Genomic DNA, 19,703 nt, shown 5'->3' with positions numbered 1-19,703 from the left:
AGTTATACCCCAGTACAAAATAAAACCTTTAAAATATGGGGAAAAACATGCCTCTGTGGGAGCTATGGCATCCAGCACCATGTGCCAAGGGATATGGGAGGAGTCTTGCCCACCTGGATATCAGGTAAAAGGCAGTCAGATTTGAGTCAGTATTGAGTCAGATCTCAATAGTGGTGGTGAAAACTCCTTCAACCCCTATTGGCTGGCATCTGGTAGCATCTAGAAAACCCTGACTTAGGCAGTAACCCACAAAAGAGAGAGCCTTTATGAAAGCTTAAGTTTCCAAAGGAGAAGTTCCAGTACTCCAGGTGAGCAGAAAACAAGTCTGGAGACATTAAGAGTGGGTACAAGGAACAGCTGTTTGCCAGCAACACCCTTTCCCCAAGGCGGCAGGGACAAGGGAGACCTTGTAAATTCTCCTATAGGAAAGAGGGGGAGATGTCAAAGGATACAAACTTCAAGTCAGAAGGTGAATAAATTGTGGGGATCTAATACACAGAATTGTAATATGGTTAACAATACTGTATTACATACTGGAAAGCTGCTATACAGTAGATCTTAAATGTTCCCAGCTCATAAAAGGTAATTATAGCATGTGATGGAGGTGTTAGCTGATGCTACAATGGTAATGATTTTACAATATAAAAGTATATCAAATCAACATGTTGTATACCTTAAACTTACACAATGTTATATGTCAGGTATATCCCAATAAACCCAGAAAAAAAGAATGTGTTCCTTTTAGCAAAATTGTATTTGTATGAGAAAACACAAGGGATTCACTAAATTAATGTCAATGTCTCAAAGAAAATCTAGAAATAAATCAAGTCTTTAGAATTGAAAAAATAAATTGGTCATAGATGTATGGGTTTATTTCTGGTCTCTCAATTTTATTTCATTGGTCTATTTGTTTATCCTTCGGCCAGCAACACATTGTTTTGACTTTTGTGATTAATGTAGCTTCAGAGTTTTATAATCTGGAATTTTGACATCAAGTTTATTCTTATTTTTAAAGATTTTTTTGGTGACCTTTGTAATTCCATATAAATTGTAGGATCAGTTTTTCCAATTCTGCAAAAAAGGCAGTTGGAATTTTTATAAAGACTTGTTGAATTGTTAGATTGCTTTTGGTAATATTGACAATTTTAAATGTTCTGATCCATGAACATATGAAATATTTCCATTAACTTAGGTCTTAACTTTTTTTCTTTCAGTAATATTTTGAGGTGCAGAGTAGTGTTGGAGAAGACTCTTGAGAGTCCCTTGGACTGCAAAGAGATCAAACCAGTCAATCCACAAAGAAATCAATCTTGTATATTTATTGGAAGGACTGATGCTGAAGTTGAAGCTTCAATAATTTGGCCACCTGATGCAAACTGACTCATTGGAAAAGACCCTGATGCTGGAAAATATTGAAGGCAGGAGGAGAAGGGGACAATAGAGGATGATATGGTTGGGTGGCATCACTGACTCAATGGACACGAATTTGAGCAAGCTCTGGGAGTTGATGGACAGGGAAGCCTGGCACGTGGCAGTCCACAGGGTTGCAAAGAGTCGGACATGACTGAGCGACTGAACTGAACTGAACTGATTATTTTGTCATTTGTGTGTACAAGTCTTTCATTTTCTTGGTTAAATTTATTACTATGTATTCTATCCTTTTGGATGCTATATTTTCCATTTCAAATTGTTCACTTATGGTATATAGAAATAGTTTTTTGTGTTAATCTTATAACCTGTAACTTTACAAAATTCATTTATTAGCTCTAGTAGACTTTTGTGGATTCTTTGGGCTTTCCATATACAGTATCATGCTATCTGTGAATAGGGATAATTTAGTTTAATTTTCCAATTTGGATAGCTTTTCTCTTTTTCTTGCCTAATTGCTTAGAAATTTCCATACAATGTTGAGTAGTAGTGGGGACAGAAGATATCCTTGCTTAGTTTGTAATATTAAGAGGAAAGCTGATTTCAGACTTTCACCATTGCGTATAACTTTAGTTGTGTTTTTTAATAGATATTATGTCGAGGAAATTCCTTCTACTCCATTTTCTGAATGTTTTGTTTTGTTTTTGACAAGAAATTTTGTTGATTTGATCAAATGTTTTTTCTTGCATACTTAAGATGGCCATGTAGGTTTTGTTGTATTATTAACATACAGTAGTGATCACACTGACTGACTTTCTTATGTTGAAACATTGCTGCATTCTTGGGAAAAATCCACTTGATCGTGATTTATATACTTTTAATGTGCTCTTGTATATTGTTGATGATTTTTAAAAAAACTATATTCAGAAGGAATATTTATCTGTACTTTCTTTTCCTGTGAGGTCTTTATCTGGCTTTGACTGGAGGGTAATTGGCCTCATAGGACAGAAATGGTGGCCAAATAGAATAGAAAGTGTTCCTCTTCTATTATTCTTGGAAGTTTGAGAAAGCTTGATATTAATTCTTTAAATGTTTGGTAGAATTCAACAGTGCCGTCATTGAATTGGACTTTTCTTTGCTGGGAGGTGTTGTAGGTGAAATTGTATCCCTACAAATTCATCTGTTAAAGTCTTAACCCCTAGTACCTCAGAATGCATATTTCAATATAAGGCCTTTAAAGAGGTAGTTAAGATAAAATGAAGTTATATCGGTGGGCTCTAATCCAATATGACTGGCATCCTTATAATAAGAATTAGGACACAGCTGTGAACAAAAGGAAGACCACGTGAAGACGCAGGAGAAGATGGCCTTCTATAAGCCAAGGAAAAAGCCTCAGGAAAAAAAAAAGAAAAAGAAATCAAACCTGTTAATACCTTAAACTTGGACTTCCAGTCTCTAGAACTGTGAGGAAAAATAAATTTCTGTTTTTTAATTCACCCCATCTATGGTATTTTTTTATGGTAGCCCTAGCAAATAAATACAGAAGGCTTTTTATTACTGACTCAAGTGCTTTACTTGTTATAGTTTTGTTCCATTTTCTATTCCTTCATGAATCTGTTTAGGTAATTCATATGTTTCTAGGAATTTGTCCATTTTATTTTGATTATTTAACCTGTTAGCATATGATTGTTCACAGTGTTCTCTCATAAGTCCTTTTCATTTCTTTAGGTTAGCAGTACACAGCACTTGGATCGCAGCCTTCTTGTGGTGAAGGGGCTTGTGTAGCTCAATGAAGCTATGAGTCATGCCATGCAGGGCTACCCATGACAGACAGGTCATAGTGAAGAGTTCTAACAAAATGTGGTCAACTGGAGGAGGAAATGGTAACCCACTCCAGTATTCTTGCCGGGAGAACCCCAAGAACAGTGTAAAATGGCAAAAGGATATGACACTGGAAGATGATCCCCTTATCCCCATCTCCCCAGGTTGGAAGGTGTCCAGTATGCTCCCAGGGAAGGGCAGAGGGCAATTACTAATAGCTCCAGAGAGAATGAAGTGGATATGCCAAAGCAGAAATGCTGCTAAGTTGTAGATGTGTCTGGTGGTGAAAGCAAAGTCTGATCCTGTGAAGAACAGTATTGCACAGGAAACTGGAATGTTAGGTCCATGAATCAAAGTAAATTGGACAAGGTCAAGCAGGAGATGGCAAGAGTAAACATCCACATCAGTGAACTAAAATGGACGGGAATGGGCAAATTTAATTCAGATGACTATTTTATCTACTACATTGTGCTCAACATTCAAAAAACTAAGATCATGGCATCTGGTCCCATCACTTCATGGGAAATAGATGGGGAAACAGTGGAAACAGTGTCAGACTTTATTTTTGGGGGCTTCAAAATCACTGCAGATGGTGATTGCAGCCATGAAATTAAAAGACGCTTACTCCTTGGAAGGAAAGTTATGACCAATCTAGATAGCATATTAAAAAGCAAAGATATTACTTTGCTAACAAAGATCCATCTAGTCAAGGCTATGGTTTTTCCAGTGGTCATGTATGGATGTGAGAGTTGGACTGTGGAGAAGGCTGAGTGCCAAAGAATTGATGCTTTTGAACTGTGGTGTTGGAGAAGACTCTTGAGAGTCCCTTGGACTGCAGGGAGATCCAACCAGTCTATCCTAAAGGAGACCAGTCCTCAGTGTTCATTGGAAGGACTGATGCTGAAACTGAAACTCCAATACCTCATGTGAAGAGTTGACATATTGGAAAAGACCCTAATGCTGGGAGGGATTGAAGGCAGGAGGAGAAGGGGACGACAGAGGATGAGATGGCTGGATGGAGTCACCGACTCGATGCACATGAGTTTGGGTGAACTCCGGGAGTTGGTGATGGACAGGGAGGCCTGGCATGCTGTGATTCATGGGGTCGCAAAGAGTCGGACATGACTGAGCGACTGAACTGAACTGAACAGTGTGCAAGAATCGCTTAGAAGAAATGGAGTAGCCCTCATAGTCAACAAAAGTGTTCAAAATACAATACCTGGGTGCAACCTTTAAAATGACAGAATGATCTCGGATTGTTCTAAGGCAAACCATTCAACATCACAGTACTCGAAGTCTATTCCCAAAACACTGATGCAGAAAAAGCTGATGTTGACCTGTTCTATGAAGACCTACAACATCTTCTAGAACAAAAAGATGTCCTTGTCATCATAGGGGATTGGAATGCAAAAGCAGAAGTCAAGAGATACCCGGTATAATAGACAAGTTTGGCTTTGTAGTACAAAATGAAGCAGAGCAAAGGCTAACAGTTTTGTCAAAAGAACACACTGGTCATAGCAAACACCCTCTTCCAGCAATCCAAGAGACAACTGTACACATGGACATCACCAGATGATCAATACCAAAACAGACTGATTACGTTCTCTGCAGTGGAAGTAAGAAATGCTCTATACCATCAGCAACAAGACCTGGAGCTGACTGTGGCTCAGATCATGAGTTCCTTATTGCAAAATTCAGGGCTTAAATTGAAGAAATCAAGAAGATAATTAGGCCTAAATTAAACCCCCACATACAGTGTAGATGATGAATAGATTCAAGGGATTAGACCTGGTAGACAGAGTGCCTAAAGAACTATGGATGGAGGTTAGTAACATTGTACAGGAGACAGTGACCAAAACCATCCCAAAGAAAAAGAAATGCAAGATGTGAAGCAGGTTGTCTGAAGAGGCTTTTCTTTTCTTTTTTTTTTGCGGGGGGGGGGGGCATTTATTTACTTATTTATTTGCATTTAGCACAATATCATGTTTTATTTATTTTTTAACATTATTTATTTTTTGCTGGTTTTAGTTTTTAATTAATTAATTAATTTTTAAATATAAATTTTAATTGGAGGCTAATTACTTTACAATATTGTAGTAGTTTTGCCATGCATTGCATGAATCAGCCATGGGTGTACATGTATTCCTCATCCTGACCCCCCCTCCCACCTCCATCCCCATCCCACCCTTCTGGGTCATCCCAGTGCACCAGCCCCAAGCACCCTGTCCCATGCATTGAACCTGGACTGGTGATCCGTTTCACACATGATAATATACATGTTTCAGTGCCATTCTCCCAAATCATCCCACCCTCGCCCTCTCCCGCAGAGTCCAAAAGACTAGCTAAGGAAAGAAGGAAGCAAAAGGCAAGGGAGAAAGGGAAAGATATACCCAACTGAAAGCAGAGTTCCAAAGAATAGCAAGGAAAGATAAGAAGGCCTTCTTAAGTGAACAGTGCAAAGAAATAGAATAAAATGATAGAATGGGAAAGACTAGAGTTATCTTCAAGAAAATTGGAAATATCAAAAGGACATTTCATGTAAGGATGGGCACAGTAAAGGACAGAAACAGTAAGGACCTAACAGAAACAGACAAGATTAAGAAGGGGTGGCAAAAATACACAGAAGTACTATGTAAAAAAGGTCCTAATGGATAACCATGAGGGTGTAGTCTCTCACTTAGAGCCGGGCATTCTGGAGTGTGAATTCAAGTGGGCCTTAGAAAGCACTACTGTGAACAAAGCTAGTAGAGGTGATGGAATTCCACCTGAGCTATTTAAAATCCTAAAAGATGCTGCACTCAATGTATCAGCAAGTCTGGGAAACTCAGAAGTGGCCTCAGGACTGAAAAAGGTCAGTTTTCATTCCAATCCCAAAGAAAGGCAATGCCAAAGATTGTTCAAATTACCATACAGTTGTGCTCCTCTCACATCCTAATAAGGTGATGCTCAACATCTGTCAAGCTAGGCTTCAGCAATATATGAATAAAAAACTTTCAGATGTACAAGCTGGGTTTAGAAAAGGCAGAGGAAGCAGAGGTCGAATTGCCAACATTTGTTGGATCCTAGAGAAAGCAAGGGAATTCCAGAAAAACATCTCCTTCTGCTTCATTGACTACGCTAAAGCCTTTGAGAGTGTGGATCATGACAAACTGTGGGAAATTCTTAAACAGATAGGAATACCAGACCACCTTACCTGTCTCCTGAGAAACCTGTATGCAGGTCAAGAAGCAACAGTTTGAATCAGACATGGAGCAACTGACTGGTTCAAAATTGGGAAAGGAGTACGACAAGGCTGTATATTGTCATCCTGCTTGTTTAACTTTTATATGCAGAGCACATCATGAGAAATGCTGGGCTGGATGAATCATAAGCTAGAATCAAGATTTCTGGGAGAAATATCAACATCAGATATGAAGATGATATCACACTAACGGCAGCAAGTGAAGAGGAACTAAAGAGCCTCTTGATGAGGGTGAAAGAGGAGAGTGAAAAAAGCGGGACTGAAACTCAACATTCAAAAACCAAGATGATGACATCCGGTTCCATCACTTCATGGCAAATAGAAGGGGGAAAAGTGGAAGCAACGACAGATTTTTTCCCTTGGGCTCCGAAATCACTGTGGATGGTGATTGCAGCCATCAGTATCTGTTTCTAACTGTATTAATTTTCTTAAGCAGCTTGGAGTTTTTGGTTTCAGTTTCTATTGAATTTCTTTTCCTGTCCTATCTTGCTCCCTGTCTGCAGAACTGCAAATTTTCTGTGGCTTTTAAGCACTTTAAAGTGCCTCAAGCTGGCCTGTTTTTTTCCTGTGGATTCCAAACTGCATCCATACCACACTGCCTCTCCCACAAGTACTCCATTAGGCAAGATAGAAACCAATCTCAAAGGCAGCCCCAGACGAGCAAGATCACTAAATGGAAATCCTAGCTTTCCCCTTTTGTCCCAAGGTAAAATTTAGGCATTGTGAAGATTCCTTCTGACTCTGCCGTACCATTTGGAGGGACAGATTAGGTGAGAAAATGACACAAACTTCATATGCTTTATGGTACTCACTAAGTAGTCGTTTGTGTGCTGTAGCTTCCAAACTGGTTTCTAGAATTCTCAGAAAGGTATTTCGTCCCTGTATGTTGTTGTGATCCTAGTTTCTCTGGGATGAACAGGGCCTGAAGCTTCCAAAATTGCTGTGTCACTCTCACCTATCATCCAATTTACCTTTCTCTTTATTTGGTATCGCTTTATTGCTATAAGGCTTCGCCTGCTTCCAGAGCTCTGTAAAATTGGTGTTGACATTCTGTATTTCTTCATCAGTTTAGTTTGTGAAGGGACTGAAGGTTGGAGATACTTCCTCTGCCATGTTTTCACTGGACGGTTGCTTTTGATCTGCATCTTGTGTATGAATAGGATTTCAATAGGTGCCAGTTGACTCTCACCTATTGAAATGCTATTCATAATAAGAACTGAACTGTGATGCCTACATTAGGCATTCCCAGTGTAGATGGGAAAGTGTATGACAAGTGTTTTTAAGTAACATGTAAAGCATGGAACCTCACTTCTGTCAGAAGAAATAAAAGAGAAGAAATAAGTTTTGGTGAAGATGTAGAAAAGGAAAAACTTATGCACTCTTGGTGGAAATATAATTGGTACAACCACTATGAAACATTATGGTGGCTCCTCAAAAAATTAAAAACAGAACTATTATATAATCCAGTGATTCTACCTCTGCACATTTATCCAAAGACAATGAAAACACTAAATCCAAAGATATATATGCTTCCCCATGTTCACTGTAGCATTTTTTGGGCCACACCTTGCAGCTTGCAGGATCTTAATTCTCCAACCAGGGACTGAATCCATGCCCTTGGCAGAGAAAATGTGGAATCCTAATTACAATATCTAATATATGGAAGCTTCCCTGGTAGCTCTGATGGTAAGGAATCTGCCTGTCATGCGGGAGACCAGGGTTTGATCCCTGGGTCAGGAAGATCCCCTAGAGAAGGGAATGGCAACCCACTCCAGTATTCTTGCCTGGAGAATTCCATGGACAACAGGAGCCTGTTGGACTACAGTCTATGGAGTCACAAAGAGTTGGACAAGACTGAGTGACTAGCACACACAAGATATGGAAGCACATAGCCACTGAGAGATGAATAGATAAGATGTGATACATGTATCTATATTTATACCTATCTTTCCATTTGTAACAATATGATCCATTAGAGGGTACGAAGCTAAGTGTAAAGCATAAGGAATATAATCAGCAATACTGCAATAACTTTGTATGGTGATCTGTGGTTACTAGAATTATTGTGATGACCACTTCATAATGTATAAAAACACTGAATCACTATGTCATATGACTGAAACTAAAATAATATTTTGTAAAGAAAATGTTCTAACCATAAAAAAAGAAAAATAAAGTATGGTGTGTATTCCAGGACAAATTATGTAAAGCATATTAACTATATATATTATACATATATTAATATTATCATGAAGGTAATGATAACTTGAATCATGACCTTGTGTTAGCTAGGCAGTCATTCTTTTAAGAAAAGTTTTAACAGACATAGAGGGAGTCAGTTCAAATACGCAAAACAGCAGAGACTATGAGTAGTGTCTGCCCCTCTTGTTAATTCTGACATCACTTTTGTAACAAACAGAGGCTGTTTTTATCTTGAGTACTAGGCTCAGCCCTGCTCTAGCCTCTAGGACTTATACTCAACATAGAGTTCATTGTTCTAATGGTCCCTAGTATTCTTTATCCATTCTTTCTTTTTAGTGAATGCAATATTTCTAAAGTATAAACCTTCATAAAATATCCTTTCATGACCTTTCATTGCTCTCAGAATAAATTCTGAACTTTAATGGATGGCTTCCCCCAATTCTTTTATGATTTGACTTTTTGATTATTCATCCATCTTCGTCTTTTGCCATTATTTACATTCCTTTCCTAGTCTAGTCATATGTCTGTTCCCTGCTCTTCAGTTTTCTAGTCTTTGCTTATATAATATTCTTCTTTGCTTTTCTTCATAGCTCTTTATATCTCTTATTTGCCTCATATTGATGTCACTACCCCATTCATCATGCCCAAAACAGGTTAGGTGTCATTCTTTTGGATTCTACATCTTCCTTTTCATTTATGGTGTGTTGTATGTTTCACATTTTTGTCTGTATCTCTACCAGAGTATAAAACTGAATGTAACAACTTTGAAATCACCACTGTTATATCTATTCCTAGAAAAAGAGCTGGCACATTTTTAATTGATTAAATTAATGTATTATATCATGTGAGCATCTTGGTTCTAAATAATTGAAACTGTAATAATAACTACAACACTGAAATGACAACATACTTTAACACTAAAAGTTGTTGATTGATTTATAGTTTAGAAGGAACCTGACTGCTGCTTTGGATAGAGCCAAATACATACCTGTGAGAATAGACAAGGCTGTGGTTTTTCCTGCCCCATTTTGTCCTAGGAGAATAGTGATCTGCCCTTTATATAAATTCAAAGACATATTGTTTATTACTACTTTGTCACCTAATTCCTGTGGAATAAAGAAAAGAATAACTTGATATTTGTCACTTATCACTTATGAAAGATGCTTATATCCTATCCTTAGAAGAAACATCATATCATCAAACTCATATTGTATAAAGAAGATGATACTGTGAACAAGGAACAATACATGTAGGTGCATTGAGTTTGTATACTAGCCAAAATAAATATGAAGTCTTGGTGGTATGTATATCTATTTACACTTGGTAAGGAAAATGGAGACTTTTTTATACTTTATGTATAAAGAACATCATATTGTAATTATGGGTTTAATAAACTGTAGCAGGATCTAGGAAAGCTCACAGAAACTGCCACCAATGATTGGAAAAGTTGATGCCATGATTTCAGCCAGAAGTTTATTTATTGATAAAAACCTGATGGCTCAGCTGGTAAAGAATCTGTCTGCAATGTGGAAGACCTGGGTTTGATCCCTAAGTTGGGAAGATCCCCTGGAAAGGGGAAAGGCTACCCACTCCAGTATTCTGGCTTGGAGAATTCCATGGACTGTATAGTCCATGGGGTCACACAGAGTTGGACATGACTGAACGACTTTCACTTCACTTCAAAAGCATGTCCAGAAATTCTTATGATTCCAAACAGCAGCTCAAATATGGTCCATTATCTGCTTTTGTATGGCAAAAACAAACAAACAAACAAACTAGGAACAGTTTTTTATACTTTTAAAGACTTGGTAAAAAATATAAAACAGAATATGTGACAGACACTCTATGTGGATCATGGAGCCTAAAATATTTATTTGATCCTTTATAAAACATGCTTGACAAACTTTCAGAAGTGTCTTTTGAAAATTCCTACTATAGTTGACTTTTGAACAACATGGGGGTTAATTAACATATAATTTATAGTTGGTCTTCCGTATCTGTGCTTCCTGCACATCAACTGATTCAACCAACCATAGACTGCATAGTACTACGGTATTTACTCCTGAAAAATATCCACATAGAAGAGATTGATGTATGGCAAAAGCCAACACAATATTGTAGAGCAATTATCCTCCAATTCAAGAAAATTAGAGATACCAAGGGAACATTTCATGCACAGATGGGCACAATAAAGGACAGAAATGGTATGGACCTAACAGAAGCAGAAGATATTAAGAGGTGGCAAGAATATACAGAACTATACAAAAAACATCTTAATGACCCATATAACCATGATGGTGTGATCACTCACCTAGAGCCAGACATCTTGGAGTGAAAAGTTAAGTGGGCCTTAGGAAGCATCACTATGAACAAAGATAGTGGAGGTGATGGAATTCCAGTTGAGCTATTTCAAATCCTAAAAGATGATGCTGTGAAAGTGCTGCCTTCAATATGCCAGCAAATTTGGAAAACTCAGAAGTGGCCACAGGACTGGAAAAGGTTGGTTTTCCTTCCAATCCCAAACAAGGGAAATGTCAAAGAAAGTTCAAACTACCACACAATTGCACTCATTTCACATGATAGCAAGATAATGTTCAAAATCCTTCAAGCTAGGCTTCAAAAGTATATGAACTGAGAACTTCCTGATGCACAAGCTGGGTTTAGAAAAGGCAGAGGAACCAGAGATCAAATTGTCAACATCCACTGGATTATAGAAGAAACAAGAGAATTCCAGAAAAACATCTACTTCTGCTTCATTGACTACACTAAAGCCTTTGACTGTGTCGATCACAACAAACTTTGGAAAATTCTTCAAGAGATGGGACTACCAGATCACCTTACCTGTCTCCTGAGAAACCTGTATCAAGGTCAAGAAGCAACAGTTACAACTGGACGTGGAACAATGGACTGATCACAATTGGGAAAGGAGTACATCAAAGCTGTATATTGTCACTTTGCTTATTTAACTTATATGCAGGATACATCATGTGAAATGCTGGACTGGATGAAACACAAGCTGGAGTCAAGACCACTGGAGAAATATCAATAACCTCAGATATGCAGATAATACCACACTAATGGCAGAAAATGAAGAGGAACTAGAGCCTCTTGGTGAAGGTGAAAGATGAGAGTGAAAAATCTGCTAAAGACTCAACATTCAAAAAACTAAGATCATGGCATCCAGTCCCATCATTTCATGGCAAATAGAAGTGGAAACAGTGAAAGACTTTATTTTCTTGGGCTTCAAAATCCCTGCGGACAGTGACTGCAGCCACAAAACTAAAAGATGCTTGCTTCTTGAAAGAAAAGCTATGAGAAATCTAGACAGCATAATAAACAGCAGAGACATCACTTTGCCACAAAGTCTTGTATAGTCAAAGCTATGGTTTTTCCAGTAGTCATATATGGATGTGAGAGTTGAATCACAAAGAAGGCTGAGCACTGAAGAATTGATGCTTTTGAACTGTGGTGCTGGAGAAAGTTCTTGAGAGTCCCTTGGACAGCAAGGAGATCAAATCAGTCAATTCTAAAGGAAGTCAACTCTGAATATTCATTGGAAGGATTGTTGTTTTAGGATTTCAAATCCTAAAAGATGATGCTGTGAGAGTGCTGCACTCCATATGTCAGCAGATTTGCAAAACTCAGCAGTGGTCACAGGACTGGAAAAGATCAGTTTTCATTTCAATCCCAAAGAAAGGCAATGTCAAAGAATGTTCAAATGATCACACAGTTGCATTCATCTCACATGCTAGCATTACCAAAAGGCAGAGGAACTAGAGATCAAATTTCCAACATCCACTGGATCATTGAAAAACCTAGAGAATACCAGAAAAACATCTACTCCTGCTTTATTGATTATGCCAAAGCCTTTGACTGTGTAGATCAAAATAAAATGTGGAAAATTCTTCAACAGATGGGAATACCAGACCACCTTACCTTCCTCCTGAGAAACCTGTGTGTAGGTCAAGAAGCAACAGTTAGAACCGGACATGGAACAATCAACTGGTTCCAAATTGGGAAAGGAGTACGTCAAGACTGTATATTGACACCCTGCTGATTTAACTTATATGAAGAGTACATCATGTGAAATGTCAGGATGGATGAAGCACAAACTGGAATCAAGATTACAAGGAGAAATATCAATACCTCAGATATGTAGATGACAGCTCTTTTATGGCATAAAGTGAAGAGAAACTAAAAAGCCTCTTTATTAAAGTGAAAGAGGTGAGTGAAAAATCTGGCTTAAAACTCAACATTTAAAAAACGAAGATCATGGCATCCGGTCCCATCACTTCATGGCAAATAGATGGGGAAACAATGGAAACAGTGACAAACTTTATTTTTGGGGGCTCCAAAGTCACTGCAGATGGTGACCGAAGACATGAAATTAAACGAAGCTTGCTCCTTGGAAGAAAAGCTGTGACCAATCTAGACAGCGTATTAAAAAGAAGAGACATAGGATGAGATGGTTGGATAGCATCACTGACTTGATGGACATGAGTTTTAGCAAGCTCCGGGAGTTTGTGATGGACAGGGAAGCCTGGTGTGCTGCAGTCCATGGGGTTGCAAAGAGTTGGACAAGACTGAGTGACTGAACTGAACTGAACTGACATGTACATTTATACATGTGTGCTAAGTCACTTCGGTCGTGTCTGACTCTTTGTGACCCCATGGACTGCAGCAGGTAGGCTTCTCTGTCCATAGGGTTTTCCAGGCAAGAATACTGGAGTGAGTTGCCACGCCCTCCTCAAGGGGATCGTCCCAAGCCAAGGATCAAATGTGCATCTCATGTCTCCTGCATTGGCAGGTGGGTTCTTTACCTCTAATGTCACCTGGGAAGCTCCCATAGTATACATGTATATTAATCAGGTGACATTTAAGTAGGATAATTAGCTTTTTGGATGTTAATCAAACCTCAAAAATGTGGTTTTAGAAACACATGGATATTGCCTAGTTGATGTTCTATTCAAATACAATAAATTATACAAATGTTCAGAAAATATTTTGATTTGAAAATTAAAACCAATAACCTGAAAGTCTTAGTGTTATAGTAAAACAGAATTCAATAATAATAATAAAAGATAAGTGGTGTGGTTACATAAACAATTAGAGTAGATTTAAGAGAGAAAAAATATTGCCAAAGATAAGAATGTCATTTTATAATCATAATGAGATCAGCCTTTCAAGAGGACATAATATTACTAAATGTTTATATACCCAATAACCAAATTCAAAATACATGAGGCAACAATCAATAGAACTACAAACAGAAATAGAAAAATGCAGTTATTTTCAAAGACTTTGATACTTTGCTCTCAATAATTGTTAGAATATGTAGAATCAGTAAGGATATAGAATACTTGAAGAGCTAACAACTAACTTGTCTTAATTGACATTTTTGTATTAATTCACTTAACAGGAGCAGATTACACATTATTTTCAAGTACTTATAAAATTTATTTAGACAAATGATTGACTGAAACAAGTAAGAATCAACACATTTATAAGAATTGAAGTCATACAAAGTGTCTTTCTTTGACCATAATCAGAGTTAAGTTAGAAATAAATTACAAAAAAGATCTCAGGAAAATTCCTCAAGTAATTAGATACAAAATAATACATGTACAAAATCTCTTCTGGAAAATTGAAAAGGAGGAAATACTTCCCAACTCACTATATGAAGCTATCATTATCCTGGTATCAAAATGAGAGAAATACCTTACAACAAATGAAAAGAGAACAATATCTATCATAAAAATCCCCATTAAAAACACTCTAAACAAAATTTAAGAAAATTGAATCCATTAAAAAAGACAATAAAAAGATTCATTTCTGGGAAGTAAGCATGAAGAGCTCCATAGACCCACTCCACAGTGGAACAAGAAATTCTGGTAAAAATTAAAAAAACATGTTTCATGTTGAGGTTTGATAGAGAACTACAAAATTCTGTAAGCAATTATCCTTCAGCTAAAAAATAATAATAAAAAAAGGAGTTCAGAACTGAAAAAAAGAAAAAAAAAATGAAAAAAGCAAAACAAAAAACAACCACTTAAAGCTTCCAGAAACTGATCTCAGAAAATACTGCAAATGGAGAAACATTTAAGAAAATCTAGTATAACTTGGTAAGAACAGCAAAGGTCTATGTTATTTAACATTTAATCGCTCCATTAATAGCTTGTTATCTAGTTTCCTTCTTTTCTTTCAGTGCCCACTTATTCCCCAATATTCTCCATTCTGTGGAAAATATCTTGGATTTGTCCATTTCTTTTAATAGGTATTGCTATGACCTTTGTTCAATTATCATTACTTCTGAAGCAAGGTACCATTGTTCTTTGTTTCCTACACTTCTCCTCCTTAACTCCTCAATTTCCAACATTCCATTTCCCACAATGTAGTCAAAAATGATCTATCTATCTATCTATCTATCTATCTATATATACACACACACACACACATTCCTCTAGCCAAATAATGGCTTCCCAATGAAGCCATTTACTAACATTCTTTTGCCTCCAAATATTGTTTTTTTTTTTTTTTTCTGTTCCTCAAACACATTGACAGGGTAACAGGTAGGAAGACTAGGGGTCCCCAAGAGGCAGGAGGAAATAAACTGCAAGTGGCAGACATTTTTTCCTAATCCTATGCTGTCAGGACAACTCCTGGTTCCACTTGAGCTTAACTTTTCTCAAACCTTGAGCTAACCAATGTGTTTTTCTTATGGAAATGTTTTTCTTAAGCTATCTTGATGAAACTATGTATTTCCCTTGGAATCTGCCTTTCTTCAAATCCATTTCTGTAAGACTAACCTTTTTCTCAAACCTTGAACTGCTAATGGCTCTACAAACCAGTATGTCTTACACATGGAAATGTTCTCTTAAGCTCTGTTAATGAAACTATGTATTTGCTTGGAAATCTGCCTTTCTTCAAGATTCATGTCGATTGTTTTATGGCTGGGATGACTCACCTTGTGCCAATGCTATTTCAAAATGCATGCTGTGGGAGAGGGGCCAGGTACAGCTCTCTCAGTTTTGAGGTGTTTCTTTTATCTAATTAGCAGCTTGCTAACAGATATATAACTCCTTGCTAAAAACTAGCAAGGGGGCACTCTTTCTGTCCCCTTCTGATGTCTATGTTGGAAGGTTTTACTATCCTTTTTATACTTTAATAAACCTTTGCTACACAAAAGCTCCTAGTGATTGAGCCTCGTCTCTGGCCGCAGATCAAAATCCTCTCTCTGGAAGTCACGAATCCCGGCATAGCTAACAGCTCGTAGCAGCAATCTTTCAACATGAAAGTCTTTCTCACCTCAGGGTTTTCAAATTTGTGAATTTCTAACATGAGTGTTTTTCCTTTAGCTTTTCAAATAATTGATTCTTCTCATTCTCTAGTTCAAAGGTTATCCCTTCAGAGAGGTTTTGCTTTAACTACCTTTGATGTTATCCTCTCCAGCCACACACCCAAATGTTCTTAGTGCATTATAAAGTTTATTTTCTTCAGAGAATTTTATTACAAAATTCAAATATCACTTGCTGCTAAATCCATTAGAGGAGATTAAAAATAAGCACAATGGGTAGAGCAAATAAGATCACACACAGAATATATATTAATATGTTCCATGAATGCTTCAGATGAGAACTATATTAACTATGATTCTTTATTAAGTATCTCATTTGATTTCTTGGAATAGCTAGTTACAAACAATCCTAATAGTAGTATGTAGTATTCAGTCTTTGTAAGAAAAAGAGACTTTTGAAACAATACCTTGTACAAATGTTTGATCTTGATACCTGCCACCAAACCAGTAGGTTCAGCCTCAAAATACTTGTTTTGAGTTATCACAGAGGCATTCATTTCTTCTTTTTTAATTTTAATTCTTGGTTTGCTGAACCAGTACGAGTGCTACAAAGAAAGCCAAAGTGAAATTACCAAAGTAAGCATTAAGAAATGAAGCATTCTATCTGAACAGTCTCATAACAAGTAAATCAATTGAATCATTGTCAAAAAATAAGTGAAGTGAAGAAAAGTCCAGGATCAGGAGACTTCGCTGGTGAATTCTACCAAACATTTAAATAAGAGTTAACAGCAGTCCTTCTCCAACTCTTCCAAAAAGTATACAAGGAGGGAACATTCCATAATTCATTCTTATAAGGTCAGTGTTATCCTGACAGCAAATCCAGATAAAGAGATTACAAAGAAAGTAACCATAATCCAATATCTCTTATGACTATAGATGCAAAAATCACCTACTAGCAAACTGAATCTAATAAGCATATCAAAAGAATTCTACATCATGATAAGTGTGATTTATCCCAGGAATGCAGGGGTGTTTCAACAAAAGAAAGTCAATCAATGTAATATATCACATTAATAGAACAAATGGAAGAAACACACGTGGTCATCTCAACTGATGGAAATAAAGCCTTTGACAAAGTGTTTCAAGATAAAGAAGAAAACTATATCAAAATGATAAATGATAACAAAATGATATCATTAATCTATATTTCTGTCTTTGTGCCAGTACCATATTGTCTTGATGACTGTGGCTTTGTAGTAGAGCCTGAAGTCAGGCAGGTTGATTCCTCCAGTTCCTTTCTTCTTTCTCAAGATTGTTTTGGCTATTCGAGGTTTTTTGTATTTCCATACAAATTGTGAAATTATTTGTTCTAGCCCTGTGAAAAATACTGTCGGTAGCTTGATAGGGATTGCATTGAATCTATAGGTTGAATCTATAGATAGCTTTGTGTAGTATACTCATTTTCACTATATTGATTCTTCTGATCCATGAAGATGGCAATTTCTCCATCTATTTGTGTCCTCTTTGATTTCTTTCACCAGTGTTTTATAGTTTTCTATATATAGGTCTTTTGTGTCTTTAGGTTGATATATTCCTAAGTATTTTATTCTTTCCGTTGCAATGGTGAATGGAATTGTTTCCTTAATTTCTCTTTCTGTTTTCTCATTGTTAGTGTATAAGAATGCAAGGGATTTCTATGTGTTGATTTTATATCCTGTAACTTTACAATATTCATTGATTAGCTCTCGTAATTTTCTGGTGGAGTCTTTAGGGTTTTCTATGTAGAGGATCACATCATCAGCAAGCAGTGAGAGTTTTACTTCTTATGGAACAAAATAGAAAGCCCAGAGATAAACCCACGCACCTATGGGCACCGTATCTTCGACAAAGGAGGCAAGAATATACAATGGAGAAAAGGCAATCTCTTTAACAAGTGGTGCTGGAAAAACTGGTCAACCACTTGTAAAAGAATGAAACTAGAACACTTTCTAACACCATACACAAAAATAAACTCAAAATGGATTAAAGATCTAAACATTTAAGACCAGAAACTATAAAACTCCTAGAGGAAATCATAGGCAAAACACTCTCTGACATAAATCACAGCAGGATCCTCTATGACCCACCTCCCAGATATTGGAAATAAAAGCAAAAATAAACAAATAGGACCTAATTAAACTTAAAAGCTTTTGCACAACAAAGGAAACTATAAGCAAGGTGAAAAGACATTCTTCAGAATGGGAGAAAGTAATATCAAATGAAGCAACTGACAAACAATCAATCTCAAAAATATACAAGCAACTCCTGCAGCTCAATTTCAGAAAAATAAATGACCCAATCAAAAAATGGGCCAAAGGACTAAATAGACATTTCTCCAAAGAAGACATACAGATGGCTAACAAACACATGAAAAGATGCTCAACATCACTCATTATCAGAGAAATGCAGATCAAAACCACAATGAGGTACCATTTCACGCTAGTCAGAATGGCTGCTATCCAAAAGTCTACAAGTAATAAATGCTGGAGAGGGTGTGGAGAAAAGGGAACCCTCTTACACTGTTGGTGGGAATGTAAACTAGTACAGCCGCTATGGAGAACAGTGTGGAGATTCCCTAAAAAACTGGAAATAGAACTGCCATATGACCCAGCAACCCCACTGCTGGGCATGCACACCAAGGAAACCAGAATTGAAAGAGATACATGTACCCCAATGTTCATCGCAGCACTGTTTATAATAGCCAGGACATGGAAGCAACCTAGATGGCCATCAGCAGACGAATAGATAAGAAAGCTATGGTACATATACACAATGGAATATTACTCAGCCATCAAAAAGAATACATTTGAATCAGTTCTAATGAGGTGGATGAAACTGAAGTCTATTATACAGAGTGAAGTAAGCCAGAAAAACACCAATACAGTATAATAATGCATATATATGAAATTTAGAACAATGGTAACAATAACCCTGTATGTGAGATAGCAAAAGAGACACAGAGGTATAGAATAGTCTTTTGGACTCTGTGAGAGAGGGTGAGGGTGGGATGATTTGGGAGAATGGCATTGAAACATGTACATTATCATATGTGAAATGAATCGCCAGTCCAGGTTCGATGCATGATACAGGGTCCTCGGGGCTGGTGCACTGGGATGACCCAGAGGGATGGGATGGTGAGGGAGGTGGGAGGAGGGGTTCAGGATGGGGAACACATGTACACCCGTGGCGGATTCATGTCAATGTATGGCAAAACCACTACAATATTGTAAAGTAATTAGCCTCCAATTAAAATAAATACATTTATATTAAAAATAAATAAAATAAAAAATTTTAAATATATCATAATGATATGAAGTTTTATTTAAAAAATCCATAGATAACATCATATTCAATGGTGAAATTTCCCCTAATATCAGGAACAAGATAAGGAGGCCTACTTTCACTTTTGCTACTCACCACTGTACTGGGAGATTCAGTCAGAACAATGAGGCGAAAAAGAAATAAAAGGCACTCAAATTGGAAAGGAAGATGACATGATCCTACTTCTTAAAAAAACCCCAAAGAATACACACCCAAACTAGTAGAGATAAACAAATTCAGCAAAGGTGCAAGGTATAAGAACAATATGCAAAAATCAGCTGTAGTTTTATATACATGCAACAAGCAATACAAAAAGAAAACTAACAATTCCAGTTACAATAGAATCCAAAAGAGTAAAATACTTGGGAATAAAGTTAACAAAAAGTGAAAGACTTGTACACAAAAAACTGTAAAACT

The 19,703-nt window shown here is 37.0% G+C and overlaps 1 protein-coding gene across 1 annotated transcript in view; it reads right to left on the bottom strand.

The window, feature by feature from the left end:
• LOC129637639 (phospholipid-transporting ATPase ABCA3-like) overlaps positions 1-19,703 on the bottom strand; it is a 181,601-nt gene that overhangs the window by 131,528 nt on the left and 30,370 nt on the right. Inside the window, exons 4-5 of the mRNA XM_055561866.1 lie at positions 16,394-16,531; positions 9,592-9,738 (exon numbers count right to left, since the gene is read on the bottom strand). Coding sequence (XP_055417841.1) covers positions 9,592-9,738; positions 16,394-16,531 — 285 coding nt within the window. The remainder of the gene's footprint in view (positions 1-9,591; positions 9,739-16,393; positions 16,532-19,703) is intronic.

The sequence above is a fragment of the Bubalus kerabau genome, chromosome 23 (assembly GCF_029407905.1).
Source record: "Bubalus kerabau isolate K-KA32 ecotype Philippines breed swamp buffalo chromosome 23, PCC_UOA_SB_1v2, whole genome shotgun sequence".
Classification (NCBI taxonomy): domain Eukaryota; kingdom Metazoa; phylum Chordata; class Mammalia; order Artiodactyla; family Bovidae; genus Bubalus; species Bubalus kerabau.
This window is presented reverse-complemented; position numbering and strand designations above follow the sequence as displayed.